The sequence below is a fragment of the Malaclemys terrapin genome, chromosome 2 (genome assembly GCF_027887155.1).
Source record: "Malaclemys terrapin pileata isolate rMalTer1 chromosome 2, rMalTer1.hap1, whole genome shotgun sequence".
NCBI lineage: Eukaryota > Metazoa > Chordata > Testudines > Emydidae > Malaclemys > Malaclemys terrapin.
In genome coordinates this window covers 252,670,158-252,690,074 of record NC_071506.1, presented here as the reverse complement: position 1 = coordinate 252,690,074, position 19,917 = coordinate 252,670,158, and the positions used below count along the sequence as shown (strand labels likewise).

The 19,917-nt window shown below is 40.2% G+C and overlaps 1 protein-coding gene across 3 annotated transcripts; it reads right to left on the bottom strand.

Moving 5' to 3' along the window:
- Window positions 1-8,437: 8,437 nt before the first annotated feature.
- Window positions 8,438-19,746, bottom strand: THNSL1 (threonine synthase like 1). 3 transcript variants are annotated; one of them, XM_054020717.1, is made up of 4 exons: window positions 19,611-19,746; window positions 18,530-18,577; window positions 15,375-15,416; window positions 8,438-12,475 (listed from the first exon to the last, which is right to left on the bottom strand). In XM_054020717.1, the coding sequence occupies exon 4, from the start codon at window positions 12,426-12,428 to the stop codon at window positions 10,209-10,211; it is 2,220 nt and encodes a 739-aa protein (XP_053876692.1). In that variant the 5' UTR covers window positions 12,429-12,475; window positions 15,375-15,416; window positions 18,530-18,577; window positions 19,611-19,746; the 3' UTR covers window positions 8,438-10,208. The 3 variants fall into 3 exon arrangements, with proteins under 3 accessions (XP_053876692.1, XP_053876693.1, XP_053876694.1); XM_054020718.1 differs by lacking the exon at window positions 15,375-15,416; XM_054020719.1 differs by lacking the exons at window positions 15,375-15,416; window positions 18,530-18,577.
- Window positions 19,747-19,917: the final 171 nt, after the last annotated feature.

Here is a 19,917-nt window from a genome sequence, read left to right as displayed (position 1 = left end):
CAACTAGGGCTGTCAAGTGATTACAAAAATTAATTGCGATTAATCACGCTATGAAAAGAAATAATTGTGCTGTTAAATAATAGACTGTTTTCTACATTTTCAAATATATTGATTTCAATTACAGCACACTGTACAAAGTGTACAGTGCTATCTTTATATTTATTTTTATTACAAATATTTGCATTATAAAAACAAAAGAGAGAGTATTTTTCAATTCATCTAATACAAGTACTGTAGCGCAATCTGTTTATCATGAAAGATGAACTTACAAATGTAGAATTATGTGCAAACAAATAACTGCATTCAAAAATAAAACAGTGTAAAACTTTAGAGTGTACAAGTCCACTCAGTCCTACTTCTTGTTCAGACAAACAAGTTTGTTTACATTTGCAGGAGATAAAGCTGCCTGCTTCTTGTTTACAATGTCACCTGAAAATGAGAACAGGGGTTCACATGGCACTGTTGTAGCCAGCGTCTCAAGATATTTACGTGCCAGATGTGCTAAAGATTCATATGTCCCTTCATGCTTCAACCATCATTCCAGAAGACATGCATCCATGCTGATGATAGGTTCTGCTTGATAACGATCCAAAGCAGTGCGGACCAAAGCATGTTCATTTTCATCATCTGAATCAGATGCCACCAGCAGAAGGTTGATTTTCTTTTTTGGTGGTTTGAGTTCTGTAGTTTCCACATCGGATTGTTGCTCTTTTAAGACTTCTGAAAGCATGCTCCCTGCCTTGTCCCTCTCAGATTTTGGACGGCACTTCAGATTCTTAAACCGTGGGTCACATTCTGTAGTTATCTTTAGAAATCTCACATTGGAACCTTCTTTGCGTTTTGTGAAATCTGCAGTGAAAGTGTTCTTAAAATGAACATGTGCTGGGTCATCATCTGAAACTGATATAACATGAAATATATGGCAGAATGTGGGTATAATAGATCAGGAGATATACAATTCTCCCCCAATGAGTTTAGTCACATATTTAGTTAACTCACTATTTTTTTAACGAGCACCATCAGAATGGAAGCATATCCTCTGGCATTGTGGCCGAAGCATGAAGGAGCATACGAATGTTTACCATATCTGGTGCATAAATACCTTGCAATGCCATGTACAAAAGTGCCCTGCGAATGCTTGTTCTCACTTTCAGGTGACATTGTAAATAAGAAGCTGGCAGCATTATCTCCTGTAAATGTAAACAAACTTGTTTGTCTGAGTGGCTGAACAAGTAGTAGGACTGAGTGGACTTGTAGGCGCTAAAGTTTTACATTTATTTGGTTTTGAGTGCAGTTACATAACAAAAAAATCTACATTTGTATGTTGCACTTTCACAATAAAGAGATTGCACTACAGTACTTGTATGAGGTGAATTGAAAAATACTCTTATTTTTACAGTAAATATTTGTAATCAAAAATAATATAAGGTGAGCACTGTACACTATATTCTGTGTTGTAAGTGAAATCAATATATTTGACAATGTAGAAAAACATCTAAAAAAATTAATAAATTTCAAATGGTATTCTATTGTTTAACAGTGTGATTAAACTGATTAATTGCGATTAATTTTTTTAATCGTGATTAATTTTTTTGAGTTAATCATGTGAATTAACTGCAATTAATTGACAGCCCTACAAACAACACATAATCCATGGTTTGATTTTCACTATTGCTAGATACTAGGAAACTTGATTCTGTGGGATGAGGATGGTGGTGGAGCCACAGAGACAGAGGGCAGAATAGTCGCATCTGGTTGTGAATGGGAGGTGGGGAATAGGATCCCAGAGTTCTTATGCAGGGGGAAGGGAATATACAATTTTCATTTTAGTTTAGGGTTTGGGGGCATTGGTTTTACAGTGTTGATTCTGGCATTTTTAATGTTTTTATAGTTTCCATATTCATCTGATGGAAGATGCACGAGAGTGTTTGGAGAGCACTGAGGTTTTACTGGGTTTTGATGACATTTATTGGTATTTTAAGGGAACTTGAGTCCCACATATAGCTTATCCTAATACAAAATTTCAGTTCAGTGCCAGGAGAATGACAGGTTGCCCCCTTTAAGATGTCACCTGAGGTGCTGAGATACCACTGAGCCCAACTGTTCTGCCAGCATTGGCCCCCTTTTTACCTGTCTTGCTGAGCCAGGCTCTTAAGCCTCCTCCAGCGCACACACAGGCAGGGCCACACCCAACTGCAGAAGAATACAAACACTCAGATCAGCTCTGGAATGACTCAGCTTAAGGGACTTGCCCCAGTACTCAGGTGTTCACCTCTCTTGGAGTGAAGACCCAAAAGTATATTATGAAACCCACTTCGTCCCTCAATATGGAGAAAGCTATACACAGATGGAAAGGGGTTTACAGTTTATGTATGGCCAGCACCCCTTCTGATATTATTACAAATTTTGTAAATATATAAATCATCAACTTGCTCCATACTGGGATGGAATTCACAGATTATAAGGCTAGAAGGGCTTGTTGTGATCATCTAGTCTGATCTCCTGAATCCAACACAGGCCGTAGGACTTCTCTGAATGAATTCATCATGTTTGAACTATTGCAAGTCTCCTAGAAAAAATCCAATCTTGATTTTAAAGTTTCCAGTGATGGAGAATCCACCACAGTCCTTGATCCAAGTGGTTAATTATCCTCACTGTTGAAAATGTGCACTTTGAGTCTGAATTTGTCCAGCTTCAGTTCTAGGCACTGGATCTTGTTTATATCTTTGTCTGCCCAATTAAGAGTCTTCAGTTATCAAATTCTGTTCCCTATGGAGGTACTTATAGATTGCGACCAAGTCACCCCATATCCTTTTCTTTGTTAAGCTAAACAGAATGAGCTCCTTGAGTCCATCATTACACGGTATGTTTTCCAACCCTTTAATCATTTTCATGACTCTGAACTCATGACTCTAATTTATCAATATCTTTCTTGAATTGTGACACCAGAATTTGACATAGTATTCCAGTGGTCCAGAGGTAATAAAACTTTCCTATTTCATCTCAGTATTCCCTGTTTAGATATCTAAGGATTGCATTTGCCCACACTAGCTGACTTGGGCTCACTGGACTCAAGCTAAGGGGCTGTTTAATTGCCATGTAGACCTGTGGGCTCAGGCTGCAGCCCAAGCTCTGGGACCCTCCCACTTCGTAGAGTACTCAAGCCCAGGCTCCAGCCCAAGCTCAAAACTCTACACCACAATTAAACAGTCCCTTAACCTGAGCCCGGCAAACCAAAATCAGCTGGCATGGGCCAGCCAAAGGTTTTTAATTGCAGTGTAGACATACCCTTAGTCACACCCATTACATTGGGAGCTCATGTTCAGCTAATCATCCACTATGATCCTCAAGTCCAGAGTCACTGCTTCCCAGGATAGAATATGTATGTTTTGGAGTATGTAAGTATGCTTTATAGTCTTTGTTTCTAGATGTAAGACTATATTTTGCCATACTGAAATGCATAGTTTGCTTGCATCCAGCTTCCCAACAGATCCAGATCATTCTGTATCCGTGACATGTCCTCTGCAGTATTTTTAGGCTTCTCATAATTTGATTTTTTAAAATCACTTTGATGGATGGTACTGATGCTTATTTTTAAGCTTTTTTTTTTAGATTTATCACTTTCATTTTTCACAGTTGTAGGATATTATTGCGGGGAGGTCAGACAGTTATTTAATGACAGTAGATGTTAAACCTTTATAATCATTAAAGCACAAATTGTCATCATCACATCATAATATACAAACGAATAAGCTCTCAAGCAGCATTTTCTTATTTTGCCTATCTGTAAATTTTGATCATTACTAATGGAAATATGCTTTCAGTAGTTTGTGTGTGTATGGTAAAATTGTGTACGAACAAAAATCCAATCCTTCTAAGCCTAATTATATACCATTCCTCGAATCTTTGTGTCAGCTGCAAACTTTCAGTCATGATTTTATGTTTTCTTCCAGGTCCTTGATAAAAATGTTAAATAGCATAGAGCCCGCTAGTAATACAGCCACTCAATGATGATTCCCAATCTACAATTACATGTTGAGATTGTCATTTAGCCATTTTTAATCCTCTCAAACCATGTTGATTTTGTACTTATTTGGGGGATGGGACTATGCTTGTTTTCATAGCAATACTTTACTTCATATGGAAGAAATCTAAAGATATTCTAAATATCAGTGGCACAATTTGTAATTAGAACACTACGACCACTCTTTTCCATGTAATTGATTTTGTGACGTATGGGATACTCTTACAATGAGAAATATATTCCCATGAAAAACACAGGAAATGTTCATTATTTTGCTGTTTAGTTTTATTTTATTAAACATGCTGATATGTAAACAGCTAATTCATCTATTTCATTATCCTTTGTTTAATGACTTTCCTATGTAACTTATTTAAGCCTTGTTTCCTGTGTTTCATACCTGTAATCAACATCTTAGCCCCACTCTACTTCCCACACCTACTGCTTTGTGCCACTCTGCCAAGCAAAACAGCCAAAATGCTGGTTTCACCAGTAGCTGGGAAATAATCTCAAAGAGTCAGGTTTGGGCTCTACATCACACTCCTCCGAGCCACTAATATAGAGGACACGGGGGAGGAGAGGAAACAATGTGTTGTCATAAGTCACCAAGGTCAAGCCATTCACAGCAGCTAGAATGGACCCTAAAGGCCACCAGTAGCTGGTCATAAATTAGAGCAGCTTTTGTGCTGCTATAACTGATGCAAGGGACCAAACCAGGCCCAGAATCTGGGGGCCACAAAGGCAGCAAAATGGAAAGGGCTAAGAGGGTAGCATTAAAGTAACACAAGTTAATAAAATAAACAAAAATGATTGGGTTTGGAAAGCCTGTTGTATGATTTCTATTACTTTCTCTGGGTGATGTTTTTAGACTCAGATTTTCAGAGCACAGCATCCAGCATGCTGGGGGTTCAATCCTGACCAGGGCCCCTAGGTGCTACTATAATACAAATAAAATAATAACAACATATTTCTATGAAGTGCCTTGCACACTTTTGGCCAATATGGAAAAACATAGTAAAATTTAATCCTTTGCTCTTTGCTGAGGTACCTAACACATGTGCTAAAGTTGGTGGCTTTTGTGATGAGTATATCTGTCTACCAGACCAAGACTGGCAACTCATTCCACAAGGTCCAACAGTCAGATACAACAACTTTTGGTCACTACTGATCTGGGCCAGTTTTAGACCAGTGACCGTAAAACAAAACATTCCATATCACCTGCATCATTCATTTCCCATAAGCTTAAGAGCAACCAGTTCCCCTCCACAAGTAGTAAACAGATAGGTGGGGAGGTTAGGTAGGCATGGATTTGCTCATTATTTTCACATAGATTGTGAACTCCTCAAAGAAGAAACCGTTTATATCTATACAGCACCATATAAACCTATTGTGCAATATAAATATGTTTAGATGCATACTGCTAGTGATTTTTTATATTCTTCCTACAATAGGGTGAGAGATTTCTTTTACTTCACTCATATGGATAGATATTAATTATTAGATCATATTGATGAAGGCTTGACAAGTAAGACACAGCTGGGACTAAGTTATAAGCTGCAGTTTATGATTATGTTAGCATAGGCTGAACATTAGATACAGTTTGGAACTATACTGCATGTTTGACAGTGGGGAAAAAAACAGATGTGGCAGGAAAATTTAAAATAGTTGATCTCCTAATATTTGTTGGGGACAATATATAGTGCAGAGGTAGGCAACCTATGGCACACAAGCTGATTTTCAGTGGCACTCACACTGCCCAGGTCCTGGCCACCGGTCCAGGGGGCTCTGCATTTTAATTTTAAATGAAGCTTCTTAAACATTTTTAAAACCTTATTTACTTTACATACAACAATAGTTTAGTTATATATTATAGACTCATAGAAAGAAACCTTCTAAAAACATTAAAATGTATTACTGGCACGCAAAACCTTAAATTAGAGTGAATAAATGAAGACTCGGCACACCACTTTTGAAAGGTTGCCGACCCTCATATAGTGAATAGGAACAGCTCTGTAGACAGTACAGGAAGAGTAGAGAATATAGTGTGGTTGAATAATTCTTACACTTACTTATGTTCTTGATGTCCCTGAATAATGCAGAGCTGACATTTTTTGGAAAACTGATGAATGCTCTATTTAGAGACAATTGTGCTAAAATATCACAATTTGTATAATCTATATCATGATATATGAAAACAACTGCATTTTTATTACTAGGGACATTCGCATGAAATCAGGACTGCCCCTTAGAAATTCATTTGCTTCTTCTTCTTTTAGTCAAGTCTGGTATCGCAGGTACTTGTTGATAACAGAAACAGAATTATGACTTAAGGTGACTTATGAGCAACTGGTCAGTTCCTAAGCAACACAGATCATATTTGCATGCAAATATCCATAGGTAAATATCTATATATAAATACAGACCTTATATAACCAGAACTCTTACAACAATTGTCCTTTAAAGTTCTCCATGAGATAGCAGTGCATCAGCAGAGGCTCATCTACACTCAGAAGTTGTAAGAGTTTAACAAAAGATGTGATGCTTCACCAGTTTAGGGAAACTAGTGTAGCTTTATATGTGGACACTCTTACACTGTGTAACCCTGGCTTACATCAAATTAACTTCCAACACCACACCTTTATTTAAACCACTGCAACTGGTGTGCAGCCCAGGCCCAAACAGTATTGATAGTATCCACACATCCCAATGCTGATGTTATGTTTTCCTGCAAATACTATACATGTATCATTTTCCTGGTAAAAGTAAAAACATTATTGCATAGCACTAATAGTGCAACACAGTATTTGTAACACTAAATAGGTTTTGGTATACGTTGCATGAAATGAAACACGTTGTTTTAAAAAAAAATGAGTGAATTTAGTCCTCATGAAAGGTATTGGGCAACTTGAGAAACTAATTAATTAAGGCTATGGCAACACTACGACACGACACTAAAAGGTATGCAGTGTAGCTGCTCTTTGTCAGCAGGAGACTGCTATTTTGTTGTGCCAACAAAAATCTTGCCCCCCTCCCCAAGTGGCAGTGACTTTGTCAGCAGGAAAGCGCTCCTACCGATAAAGCGCTGTTCACACCAGCGATTTTCATCGGTAAAACTTTTGTCGTTCTGGGAGGAGAGGGGGGAGGTGTTTTTAAAAAAAAAACCTGAACGACAAAAGTTTTGCCAACAAAGTGCCCGTGTAGACAAAGTCTAATAATTATCTATTGCCAGGACAGGTATAACAGACAGTAGCAGTGGAAAGCTCCCCAGGCATTGCCTTTATGTCTCTCTCTACCTTAGCTTTAGAATTCTAAGTCTGAGGCTATGTATTCACTAGAAATGCTGCAGCACTTCAGTGTAGACACTCACTCCAGGATTAGGAGGAGTTCTCCCATTGCTGTAATTAATCCACCATCTTGAAGGGCAGTAGCTAAGTCAACAGAAGAATTCTTCACCCCCCTGAGTGACATAACTGGATCAGCCTAACTTTTTAGTGTAGACATAGCATAAGCATGAGAGAATTAAATGTTCAGTTTCCAAATCCATTCAGTTCTTAGCCTCTCCCAGATAACAGTGCCAACTATGATTGCCTTCATATCAAAGGAACTGTCACCTAGGAACCCAACTGAATTTTTTCCTCAATAACCAACCAAATTCGAGGTACTTCAGTGAGCTTTGAAATATTAGTGTTAGCCATACTACATTAAATCCTTGTACATAAAATATTGCTCTTATGAGTATAGTTCAGCTGTTGTCTTATTCCCTTATAAATCAAATACACCACTCCTACACAGGCCATTGACTTTTAGCCTAATCTTGTTTAGATTCTGTTTTTCTTTGCTCTATATTGTTCATTAAATCAAGTTTCTCTTCTTAGATACCTTAAACCGTAATGTAACCATGTGTAAGTTTTAATACTCATGAGAGAGATGGCAAATAGCAATGGTCTGAGTTTCAGTGCTGCAACCCAGCCCACGCTATCTTGAAACATCCCTATTAGCATATTGCAGTACAGGTTTTGTAATGAGCCCACATGGTAAGACCATCACATTTATTGTTACTTGGGACCAAAAGGAAGAATTCAAACTCAGAGCTCCAGAAGTGAAAGGGTAGTCGTGTACTAACATGATGCACCATCAACTCTTTTCAGTAATAAACTCATAATACCTTTTTCTACACTCCAATGCTGTACTGCATTAAATTCCAGCATTTAGCATTTCAATACTTATTTTTAGGCCTCATTTCTGAAGATAAGAATACAAAATGTGATTCTAGCATTACTGTGGCAAAAATGTGTGTGTGATAGAGCTAAAAACAGCAGAAAAAATAACCAGAGATGTCCTGAAAAGCTATTAGAGAATAGCAAAGGCAAGGAAAAGAAAACTACTACATATTACACATGTACACATAACTTTGTAGTGGGATACACCTTTAATACACAGAACATGATATTATTTGTAATCATTATCACACAACATATACAAACCATTCTTGTTTCAATCAGCTTCTACCAGGGATCGGCAACCTTTGGCACATGGCCCACCAGGGTAAGCACCCTGGCGGGTCAGGCCGGTTTACCTGCCGCGTCTGCAGGTTCGGCCAATCGCGGCTCCCACCACAGTTCGCTGCTCCAGGCCAATGGGGGCTGCGGAAAGCAGTGGCCAGCACATCCCTTGGCCTGCGCCACTTCCCGCAGCCCACATTGGCCTGGAGCGGCGAACCGCAGCCATTGGGAGCCGCGATCAGCCAAACCTGCGGACGCAGTAGGTAAACAAACCGGCCCAGACCGCCAGGGTGCTTACCCTGGCGGGCCGCATGCTAAAGGTTGCCGATCCCTGGCTTATACTATCACCAAGCACATTATACCATGTAGCGGGTACTTAAACTTTACACCTTTGATTGCCAAATACAATCTACAATTAGTAGATATAAGGTAAACTGATCTAAGACAGTTTTGCACTTTGACATCTAGATCTATTATTTTTGATGCAAAACACCTATTAAACCACTAATCAATAGCTGATACAGAAAGGGTATTTTGACCATGTGACCTAAAATAGATTTGCCTTAGCAAGGAGGGATAAGGTGCAGTAGAATCCGATTTTAGAAGCTTTTAAAAAAAAAATTTTTTTGCCTCAATCTTCGGCTAATCATTTTCCGTGGCTTCTCAGTTACATAAAAATCACTCAAAAATCAAGGGGAGAAAATTAAAGATGACATGAAAATAAAAGTAATTTTGAATATCCCCAGAAGCCCGGGGGGTCCCGAACACAAACATAAAATTTGATACAAAGGATGGGAATTCAACAGTTGAATATTTTCATCCAAGAAGGCTTCTGATATTACTATCTTCTACTATTTGGTAAGATGGTGCAATAAACTTGTGAGCTCAAATAGAAAAGCCTCAGCAGAGGCTAATGGAAGTTGCAAGCACATTCAGGGAAGAAATATGCTTTAAAAGGTGGTAATAAAACATAAATTAAAAACCTCCAGTCTATATAAGACAAAATACTATCCCCTATGATAAGAAAAAAATGTTTAACAGTGAAAAAGAATACGTGATTATATCGTCAATACAAAAACAATATATACAGAGAGAGCATATTGGAATATGTAGGATTGTATGGATACGATGATATAGGTAATTTAACTTCAAGGATTCCAGTTTCATTGTATCCCAGCTGATGAGAAGATGAAAGCTGTTACTACACCTGAAGGCTTTTCAATGCCCTGTGTGAGATTAGTTTAATGTTTAGCTAAATTCCCTGTGGACAAGTATTCACAGCACATACCAAATACACAACAACACACCTGTAGCACTTGTTAGCAGTTTCAGACAGGATTACCCTTTCACCTTAGAAGTGCTCGCTCCTAGGTCAGGATTGAGGCACACTGCCAGGGTTGTGTGGGGAAGCATGCGCTACTGCTGTCCATACTATACTATTTCTGTAAAACAGCCCCTCAGTCTCTTGGGCTTTCAAGCAAGAACCATTCACCAGGATTAGAATTCTCACATGCATGCAAACATTTTTAAAATCAATGTTAAAGTGTTTTAACTGAACATGAAAATGAGAAAGTATACTCAGAATATATACTTATCAAAGACCTTGTGTACTATGCATTTATTAAAACATGACTTTTTCGTGAAGAAAATATTTAAATTGTATAATAAACACCATGTGAGTTTACTTAGAAAACTTTCATAAACTGATTTTGTATTACAGTTTCTATATGTGCCATCATGACATTCACATCAGCAGCACAGATCTGATGTTTCTGCTTCTCATTCTCTTTCAGTGTCTTTAATAGGCCCCTATGGACTGGAGGCAAAGGACTGTAAGAACTCAGTAAGTGAAGCTGACTTAATGGATTCTGTTTTATTTCTGCAATCCTCAAAGCCCGCAAGATAGCAGGTGCAAACTTGGAATAATGAGCTGTAGATGAAATGATAACTGGGCATGTTCTATCCTGTAATCGATCTGCAACTACTTTAGCAACAGCAGTGTGTGTGTCCAAAATATACCCTGTAGTACTGTATACAGAGTGGATGGCAGCTAGGCAGTCCTCCTCAGAGCACCACCCAGCCACCAAGTCTTGCTGAAGCTTCTCAAGTAGATCTTTCTGCAACTGAAAGTGACACTGCTTTTCCAGCTCACTAAATAATTGTGTCACCAGCTGTCCATCACCACTAGCAATCAGATGCAAATATCGTTCAAGGTTGGAAGACTTCAAAATATCTATTGCTGGTGATGATGTCTGCATTAATCTTCTTCCCCTTAAATCATAAAGACCTGTTCTTATGAAATCGGTCAAAACATTATTTTCATTGGATGCACAAATACATTTTCTGATAGGGATTCCCATCCTTTTTGCATATAATGCAGCTAATATGTTGCCAAAGTTTCCTGTAGGAATACACACATCTATTGGGCTTCCAAAAGTAATAATATCTTGATGAACAAGGTCAAGGTAGGCAGAGGCATGATAAATAACTTGGGGAAGTAGTCGAGCCCAGTTTATAGAATTTGCTGCACTTAAAGCTGTTCCATATTCTACAGTAAGAAAGCCAGAATAATCAGAATTGGTAAATATTTTTTTTATAGCTGTCTGGCAAAAATCAAAATCAGATTTGACACCCACTGACCACCCATTTTCTCTTTGGCAGCCAATCATTTGTGATTTTTGAATCTGGCTTACTCCATCCTCAGGAAAGAAAGTGACCACAGCAATTCTTTGCTTGTCAGTATCACTAAGACGACTAAAACCATCTAGGACAGCACTCCCTGTGTCTCCAGAAGTAGCTACTAGGATCAAATAATTGCATCTTTTGGGAATACAGTATGCAAATAGATGAGGCATCAACTGTAATGCCAAATCCTTAAATGAGGCTGTTGGTCCATGAAACAACTCAAGGAGAAACTGGTTGCCTGTCAGATACCTAAGAGGGGCAATTTTAGAACAAGTAAAGTTTTCTCCATAAGCAATCTCAACAATTTCTCCCAGCTTGAAAGCAGGTATATCAGCAGGATGTATAAATCTTTCCAATATAATCTGAGCTCTTTCAATGTAAGTTGCTTCTACTAAGCTTTGCCATTCTCCAGCAGAAAATGTTGGAAGCCCCTTCTCAGGAACAAAGAGTCCACCATCAGATGCTAGGCCCTCAACAACAGCTTCAGTAAAATATTTAACAGAGCCTTTTTGCTCACACATTTCAGACCTTATATGTCTGGTTGAAATAAAAGTTTCTGATTCTGAGTCTTGATATCTCTTAACTGCATCAAGTACTTTATCTGCTACAGCCTCTGCTGTAAGTCCACCTTCACAAAGAACACGGATATCATACCATTTTTTATAAAATTGCTTCCTAAACTGAAGTATGTCTCTCACAGAAATTCCAGAATCCTGCCCCACAATACGATCCACTTTCATTAATTCCAGCCTATCTATTATGTCTCTTGTGGGTACATCCAGATACACAACAATCCCATTTTTCTTCACATGCTGCATGCTGGCAGCATGCATTGGATTGGATCCAGAAAGGGAAATTACACTTCCAGATGCTGAAAACTTTAACAGGGCTTTTCCTTCCTCTTCTATAAATTGCCGACTACCAACATCCTGCAATTTTTCTGACACACTCATATTCCAGGTTGTTTCAAGGACATCATCATCCACATCTATGACACGACAGCCGAGTTTGTGACCTACTATTCTCCCAACTGTTGTTTTCCCAGATCCAGGAGGTCCCATCAGGACAATATTCTGGTCTCCAACAAGAGAAAGAGTTGACAGCCATGACTTCCACAGTTGTGCAAATGCAAGAGTTCTTGGAAAAATCAACTTTAGATGTATACTAGAACCAATGTTCTGGGTTAATTTTAGATGCTGATACCGAACAACATGAAACATCTTCTTTCCACTGCTTTTTCAAGCCAACTTGACAAGTAACTTAAATACTATAAAGAGGAAAAAAAGTAATTAGTAATTCATAGGAACCTACCTAAAAAACCTTGTAATGTGAAATTAAAAAACAAAACAAAAAACATCAGTCTCTTAGAATACAAAGCTAATTACGACAGTGTCTCTCATAATGCCACAAGGGTAAATATTTATCAGTGAAATAATACATCCTGACCTTTTACAGAGTACCATCTCACGTTTAGTGACAAATCTTTCAGCAATGCAAGATTTTAGTAAATAACTTCCCCCATACTACATCTGCATACAACATTTAGTTTAATTTTTTAAAAAATGTTGAAATGTTGCAGGATTTCTAAAGATGTTACCAGACACCACCAAAACTCAATTTCTCAGATCTGATGTCTTTCTGGCGCTGTCCCAAAAGGAAGGGGATCTGTATTACACAACTTAGAGGAATGAGTCTCTTTCTGTGTGCCCTAACTCTGTCAGTAGGCTCAGCTAAGGGTTGTAAACTGAACTACTCGCAATTAACTGCAAAACAGTAGGTGCTGGATGGACACTCAATATTAACTTTTGAGGCCAATATCCTTGGGATAAATAAGAATTGTTGGCTGTTAAAGAAGCCCTCAAAACCTAATGCTATAATACTGAAATATATACTAACACGTTTATTTGCTACTTTTTAGTATATAAATATTCACTGATAGACTGTTTCCTTAATAGCACAGATTTATGTTTTAAACACAGACAGCCCCTGACTAATGACTGACTAAATGTTTATCTTTTCACAACCTAAAAACTTGTTATAAGATATCTTCCCTACATGTAGATGTTTTGGGTTTGGTTTTGTTCTTAAAGACAACAAAGTAGGAATGCTACACAACCCACTTAAACTCATAGGAAACTCATGAACCTACTGTAGCAATTCTGGCTCTAGCTCATCCAATTCCCTTCTAGATAGACATGATACCGAACAAACAGTATCTCAAGTATTCCTAGGGTAGAATCATATTTGTTTTTACATTTGATATAGATTGAACAGAATTAAAGAAAGAAAATAGAGTGAAGTGGATCTCACAGAAGTGATTTTACTCTCAGAATAACCTTGGTGTGAGAAAGCACTCAAACTGATAAATCAAGCTGTTCTCAATAGCAGTGTCCCATTTTGCTTGTTTTGGGAAATCAGTGCCAGTGTCAACATGAATTGCAGAGCAGAAATTGTGTGTGATGTTTAGGGTAGTCAAAAATCTGCACACAAGAGGAAACGATCAGCACAAAACTGCACAAAAGCCTTACTGAGCCTCTTTCCATTTTATACTTGAAAAAAATCTGCTGCTCTGTTACTGTTATTTACTAATGGCTATTAGCTAAAAAAAAATATATTATTTAAAATAAACAGCATTGTCACATTTTCTTTGGGAAATTAATCTATAATTAATCTAAAAAATAATCATTTACATACTGCTGGTTACGAATGACTTTTTGAGGTCATTCCTGCCATGCAAGACAGTGGCCATACTGGGTATTCACAATTGCTATGATATCATTGACTATGTTTGGGATAGCAATATTAAAACTGCCAAGAACATTTTAAAAAACAACTACAAAATGACCTGTGTTTATTTTCCAGGCCAAAAATTTAACTAACTTAACTCAGGATCACATTTTTAAAAATTATCCATAACCTGTACACAGTTACAGTAAAAGCCATGAAAACAAAATGTCCTTAAACCTACATAAAACAAAAATAGCAACAGTTTAAAATATTCACTTTTAATTGCTAAAAAAGCCACTCTGCTGGCACAGGATACGTGGGTTCAGCTGTGGTTTTTTGGAAGGTTTTTGCACAGATTTCTTGACTCAAAAGCAAAATTGGACCCAGCTGTTCCTAATAATTAGATTTTAAGGATTCAGTCTGGGTCCCAGTATTCTGCCTACTTGCTTAATGGCATTATATTTAAACACTTAATTAATTTTCAGACTACTAATTTTTGTGCCTTTGCATAATCTAGAATGCCAGAAAATTTCAGATGAAAACAATGCTTTACTATTACTAACTACTACTATGGAGAAATAGATATAGTAATAAATTCTAGTCCTGAACAAAGACTTCATGAAGGCAGTTAAGATTGTGATAACAAATTATAAAAATCAGGAAGTAAACATAATAAGATGTTGTACGTGAAAAAATTTAAAAACCCTAACATTTGAAACTCTAGAAATTCAAAAATAAAGTTTACACAAACAGGTTACAAGACCAGAAATAAACTTATCATAAACTGTGAATGAGCCATTTTGTGGCTATAATAAATATTAAAACTACTTTTCACATTCTAAAATAATTAACAATTAAAAAGCAATATGTTGCATGCACACAACTCCCCACTGTCCTTCACCCACAACAGGCAAAGTTGCATAGCAGACATTGCCTGTTTTACAGAACAAGATATTCTGATCTATGTCTAGTATTTGTAGACAGGATGAAGTCTGAGTAGGTATCTGTTGTAGGCAGATGACAACACTACAGACCTACACAGAGAAATAAAATTAAGTGTAGGGGGTTTATTTATTTTAAAACCCACTACTCTATATAGAGATGAGCAGATGGAAGAGTTTTAAATATGTTGCAGACAGCTGCTTTGACTTAGTGGCATATAGTGAATAGTAGACAGTAGTAAATGTTTTGAGATTCATTGTTGTGGATTAGATACAAAAATGTGTATCAGTTACAATAAGCATGGAAGATGTAAGACATAACAACAAAGAGAGCCACAGGAATGAGAAGGTTGCAAAATTTATTAGCTCTATAGAATCAAAGAGGTTCTTTGTCCTAGTGGCTGTCTCGATCTTGCAGAGTTTATAAGCTCCACATGAGTTCACATCCTGGGTGGCATTCACTGGCCCTGATGGAGTCAGCTGATTTTATGTACTCACCCAAAGTATACAGCAAAGTTCAACTGGCTCCCTGAAGAAGACCTTGAGGGTTAAATAAACTTTAGTGTGTCATTCAAAAATTAATCATCCTCATTTTTCAAAAACACGCAAGCCATTAGTCCTCCATGAAAACAATGAATAAACAACCCAATGTAGAGTTCCTAAATACCAAGTCTGGATGTTTGATTTGAAATTAATTATTTTAAAAAAGGTTAAGGGATGACTTGATTACAGTCTACAAGAACATACATGGAGAACAGATATTTGAGAATGGTCTCCTCAATCTAGAAAGGTATAACACCATCCAATGGCTAGAAGTGGGAAGCTAGACAAATTTAGACTGGAAACAAGGTGTAACGTTTTAACAGTGATGGTAATTAGCTAGTGGAACAATTTACCAAGGGTCATGTGGATTCTCCATCATGGGAAATTTTTAAATCAAGATTAGATGTTTTTCTAAAAGATACAGTCTAGGAATTATTTTGAGGAAATTCTATGGCCTGTGTTATACAGGAGGTCAAACTAGATCAGGGATCGGCAACCTTTGGCACGCATGTCAGGGTTCCCTCCCCACTCTGAACTCTGGGGTACAGATGTGGGGACCCGCATGAAAGACCCCCTAAGCTTATTTCTACCAGCTTAGGTTAAAAACTTCCCCAAGGCACAAATCCTTCCTTGTCCTTGGTTGAGTACTGCTGCCACCACCACTGAGTTAGACAAAGATTCAGGAAAAGGACCACTTGGAGTTCCTGTTTCCCTAAAATATTCTCCCAAGCCCCTTCACCCCCCTTTCTGGGGAGGCTTGAGAATAATATACCAACCAAATAGGTTAACAAGGTGAGCACAGACCAGACCCTTGGGTTTTTAGGAAACTAAAAACCAATCAGATTCTTTAAAAAACAAAACTTTATTATAAAGAAAAGAGTAAAAGAAGCACCTCTGTAAAATCAGGATGGAAAGTAATTTTACAGGGCAATAAGATTTAAAACACAGAGGATTCCCCTCTAGGCAAAACTTTAAAGTTACAAAAAAACAGGAATAAACCTCCCTCTTAGCATAGGGACAATTCACAAGCTAAAACAAAAGATAATCTAATGCATTTCATTCCTATTACTTACAATTTGTAATCTTAGATGCTTAGTTCAGGTATGGCTTTGGGAGCTGTATTTTCCCTGCCCTGATTCCTTGCTGACCCGGAGAGAACACCCAGAGAGAGACAAAACAAAAACTATCTTCTTCCCTTATTGGTCCTTTTGGTCAGGTGCCAACCAGGTTATTTGAGCTTCTTAACCCTTTACAGGTAAAGGAGGGATTTTATGCTACCCTTAGCTGTATGTTCATGACAACGCGGCTTGCCAGTGTAAGCACCCTGGCGGGCCGGGCCAGTTTGTTTACCTGCCGTATTCGCAGGTTCAGCCGATCGCAGCTCCCACTGGCTGCGGTTCACCACTCCAGGCCAATGGAGCTGCAGGAAGCGGCGGCCAGCACATCCCTCGGCCTGCGCCACTTCCCGCAGCCCCCATTGGCCTGGAGCGGCGAACTGCAGCCAGTGGGAGCTGCAATTGGCCGAACCTGTGGACGCAGCAGGTAAACAAACCATCCCGGCCCACCTAGATAATCATAATGGTCCCTTCTGGCCTTGGAATCTATTGATTGTTTTTCCTCATTTTTTTAGTGCGTAACTTGAGATACCTGGTACCTGATTTGCAGAAGTGCTGAACACATAACTGCAACTGAATTCAATGGGAATTCTGCTCTGAGCAAATGAAGTGCTATAGAATGCTAAATTCTCTGAAAAAAATCAAGCCTTAGATGTCTCAAATTGGGCACTCAAAGTTGGAAGACACTTCTGACCTTAATCTCTGTATGCTTCAGTTCTTCATCGGTAAAATGGGCATAATACCACCATCTTAACCATGGAGTTGTGAAGATAAATTTATCAACGTTTGAGAAGGACTCAGGCCCAGATCCTTAAAAGTATTTAAGTGCCTAACTCCCAATGATTTCAATGAGAGTTAGGTACCTAAATACCTTAGTTCCATAGGCGGCGAGTTATATTCTTTTGTGGTGCCCGGGCTCCAGGAATATTCAGGGCTTGGGGATTTGTTCCACCAATATTTGCAGCTGGGTCTCTCCCCCGACCCTGCCTGGAGTGGGCCCCGGCCCCCGCCTGCCACCCCTCTCTCCGCGCGTCTCCCCCCCTGCCCTGCCACGTCCCTGCCTGAAAGAAAGTGGCACACGCCTCTCTAGTGCCTGCTTGTGCTGCCGGTGTAGCACATTCCTATGCGGAGCGGTATCCTACACTACACCGGCTCCTGGCATCGTCTGCTGCCCCAGGGTCCTAGTACCCCCCTCACATAATGGCAGGGCGGGCTGCCCTTCTGCCCTAGCCCTGAGCCTCTCCAATGCCCCAAACCCCTCATCCCCAGCCCTCATCCCCCCGCACCCTAATCCTCTGCCCCAGCCCTCATCCCCCAGCACCCTAATCCTCTGCCCCAGCCCTGAGCCCCTTCCTGCATCGCAAACCCCTCATCCTCAGCCCCACAGCCCTCACCCCAAACCTCTGCCCTAGCCTTGAGCCCCCCACACCCCAAACCCCTCATCCCCACTGCCCTCACCCCTGCACCTCCTCCTATCCCCAAACTCCCTCCCAGAGCATGCACCCCCTCTCCCTTCCCACACACCCCCTCCTGCCCCCAAACTCCCTCCCAGAGCCTGCATACCCTCCCTCTGCACCCCCTCCCACCCCCAAACTCCCTCCCCGAGCATACACCCCTCACCCCCTCCTACACCCCTACCCCAGAGCCTGAACCCAAACTCCAACCCAGAGCCTGCACCCTGCACCCCTCCTGCACCCTAATCCCCACCCCAGGACCTGCACCCCAGACCTCCTCCCCCCACCCAAACTCCCTCCCAGAGCCTTAGGCAGGTGGGGGGCAGAGTTGGGGGGGGGGTTCTGGGCACCACCAAAATTTCTACAAACCTGCCACCCATGCTCAGTTCCAGACCTCAGATACTAAACTGAAGAGCACCATAACAAAGCCCATGAGGAAATTAATAAATATGTTCAGAGCACGCTATGAAGGCTGTGCAGTATATAAGCCATGGGATCATACACTGAATGATCAGAATACAACCAAATATTGAATAGCTACCTATTCAATGAGCACCATTCATCCTGTATATTGAATGAGGCTGGGGTCCTGTGGAAAAAATAATAAGTGATCATGAAATTAAAGACGATATCACAATGCATACACACAAGAGGCCGAATTAAGGATGCACAGACAATATTAATTCTGGCACTTGCTAACTTCTAAATACTTGACGTTGCAACCTTAATTTTCTCTTACCATAATTTTGTTGTATGTAATTATATATTCTCACTACAGGTTTATGTGATGTTTTAAAGTGACACATAAAAGGATCAGGTCCCTATGCTGAGGAGCTTTTCATATTCTAAAGAAAGATTTGTTACAAAATGTCAGTACATATGGAAGGGAGCTGTAAAGAAAAAAAGAGGGAATGTAACTCTGAACGGCGTTATCATCTCCACTGAGAAAAAGGCAGAAAATGGATATAACATAGATGCCAGGCTACACTTAGGGGTTTTCTTGTTTTTCAATATACTACATGAAGGAGCAAACTATGTTTCAGAGGAAAATTAGAGTATATAGACCTAACTTCTTCAACCAGGCCTACCAAAATTTTCTCTACTATTACTATGAAATTGAACTTATAATAAACAATGCAATATTGACGACTTCATTTCAGGCCTAATGGGGATGGGGAGAAAAGGCAGCTGCCTCGCTGCAATGGGGACCTCGCCCTCAAGGAGATGGTGGAGATATGGCTGCTGCCTCGCTGCAATGGGAACCTCGCCCTCAAGGAGATGGTGGAGATATGGCTGCCCCCTCACTGCAATGGGGACCCCTCAAGGGGCGGAGGGATACAGCTGACCCCACAAGCCATAGGGACCCCTCAGGTGGCGGAGGGATACGGCTGACTCCGCACGGCCATAGGGGCCCCTCAGGGGGCGGAGGGATACGGCTGACTCCGCACGGCCATAGGGACCCCTCAGGGGGCGGAGGGATACGGCTGACTCCGCACGGCCATAAGAGCCCCTCGGGGGCGTAAGGATACGGCTAACTCGTCACTGCAACACCCCTCGAGGACGGGCAGAGGCCCCAGTAACTCAGTATGAGCCCTAAAATGAGTCACTCAGGGTCAACGTACCCGGGAGGGGCCGGGCCAGGCGCGAGGTTCAGAACCCAGACATTAACCGCACCGCCAGCAGAGCAACGTGAGATTCAACAGCCTATCCTGCCGTGCCAAGTTGGAACTTGCTCCCGCTCGGCACCGCACAAACCACCTCCGGGCTGCGCATGCGCAGCAATCGCCCCCGTAGCCTGCCAACGCAGAGCAACAATAGCGCGTGCGCAAACATTTCTCAAAGCATCCCGTCCTACGTCAGCGCTCTTCCCACCCTGCTCAGCATAGTGCGCGTGCGCAGCATCCATCTTCCCATTCTTGGTGTTGTGTA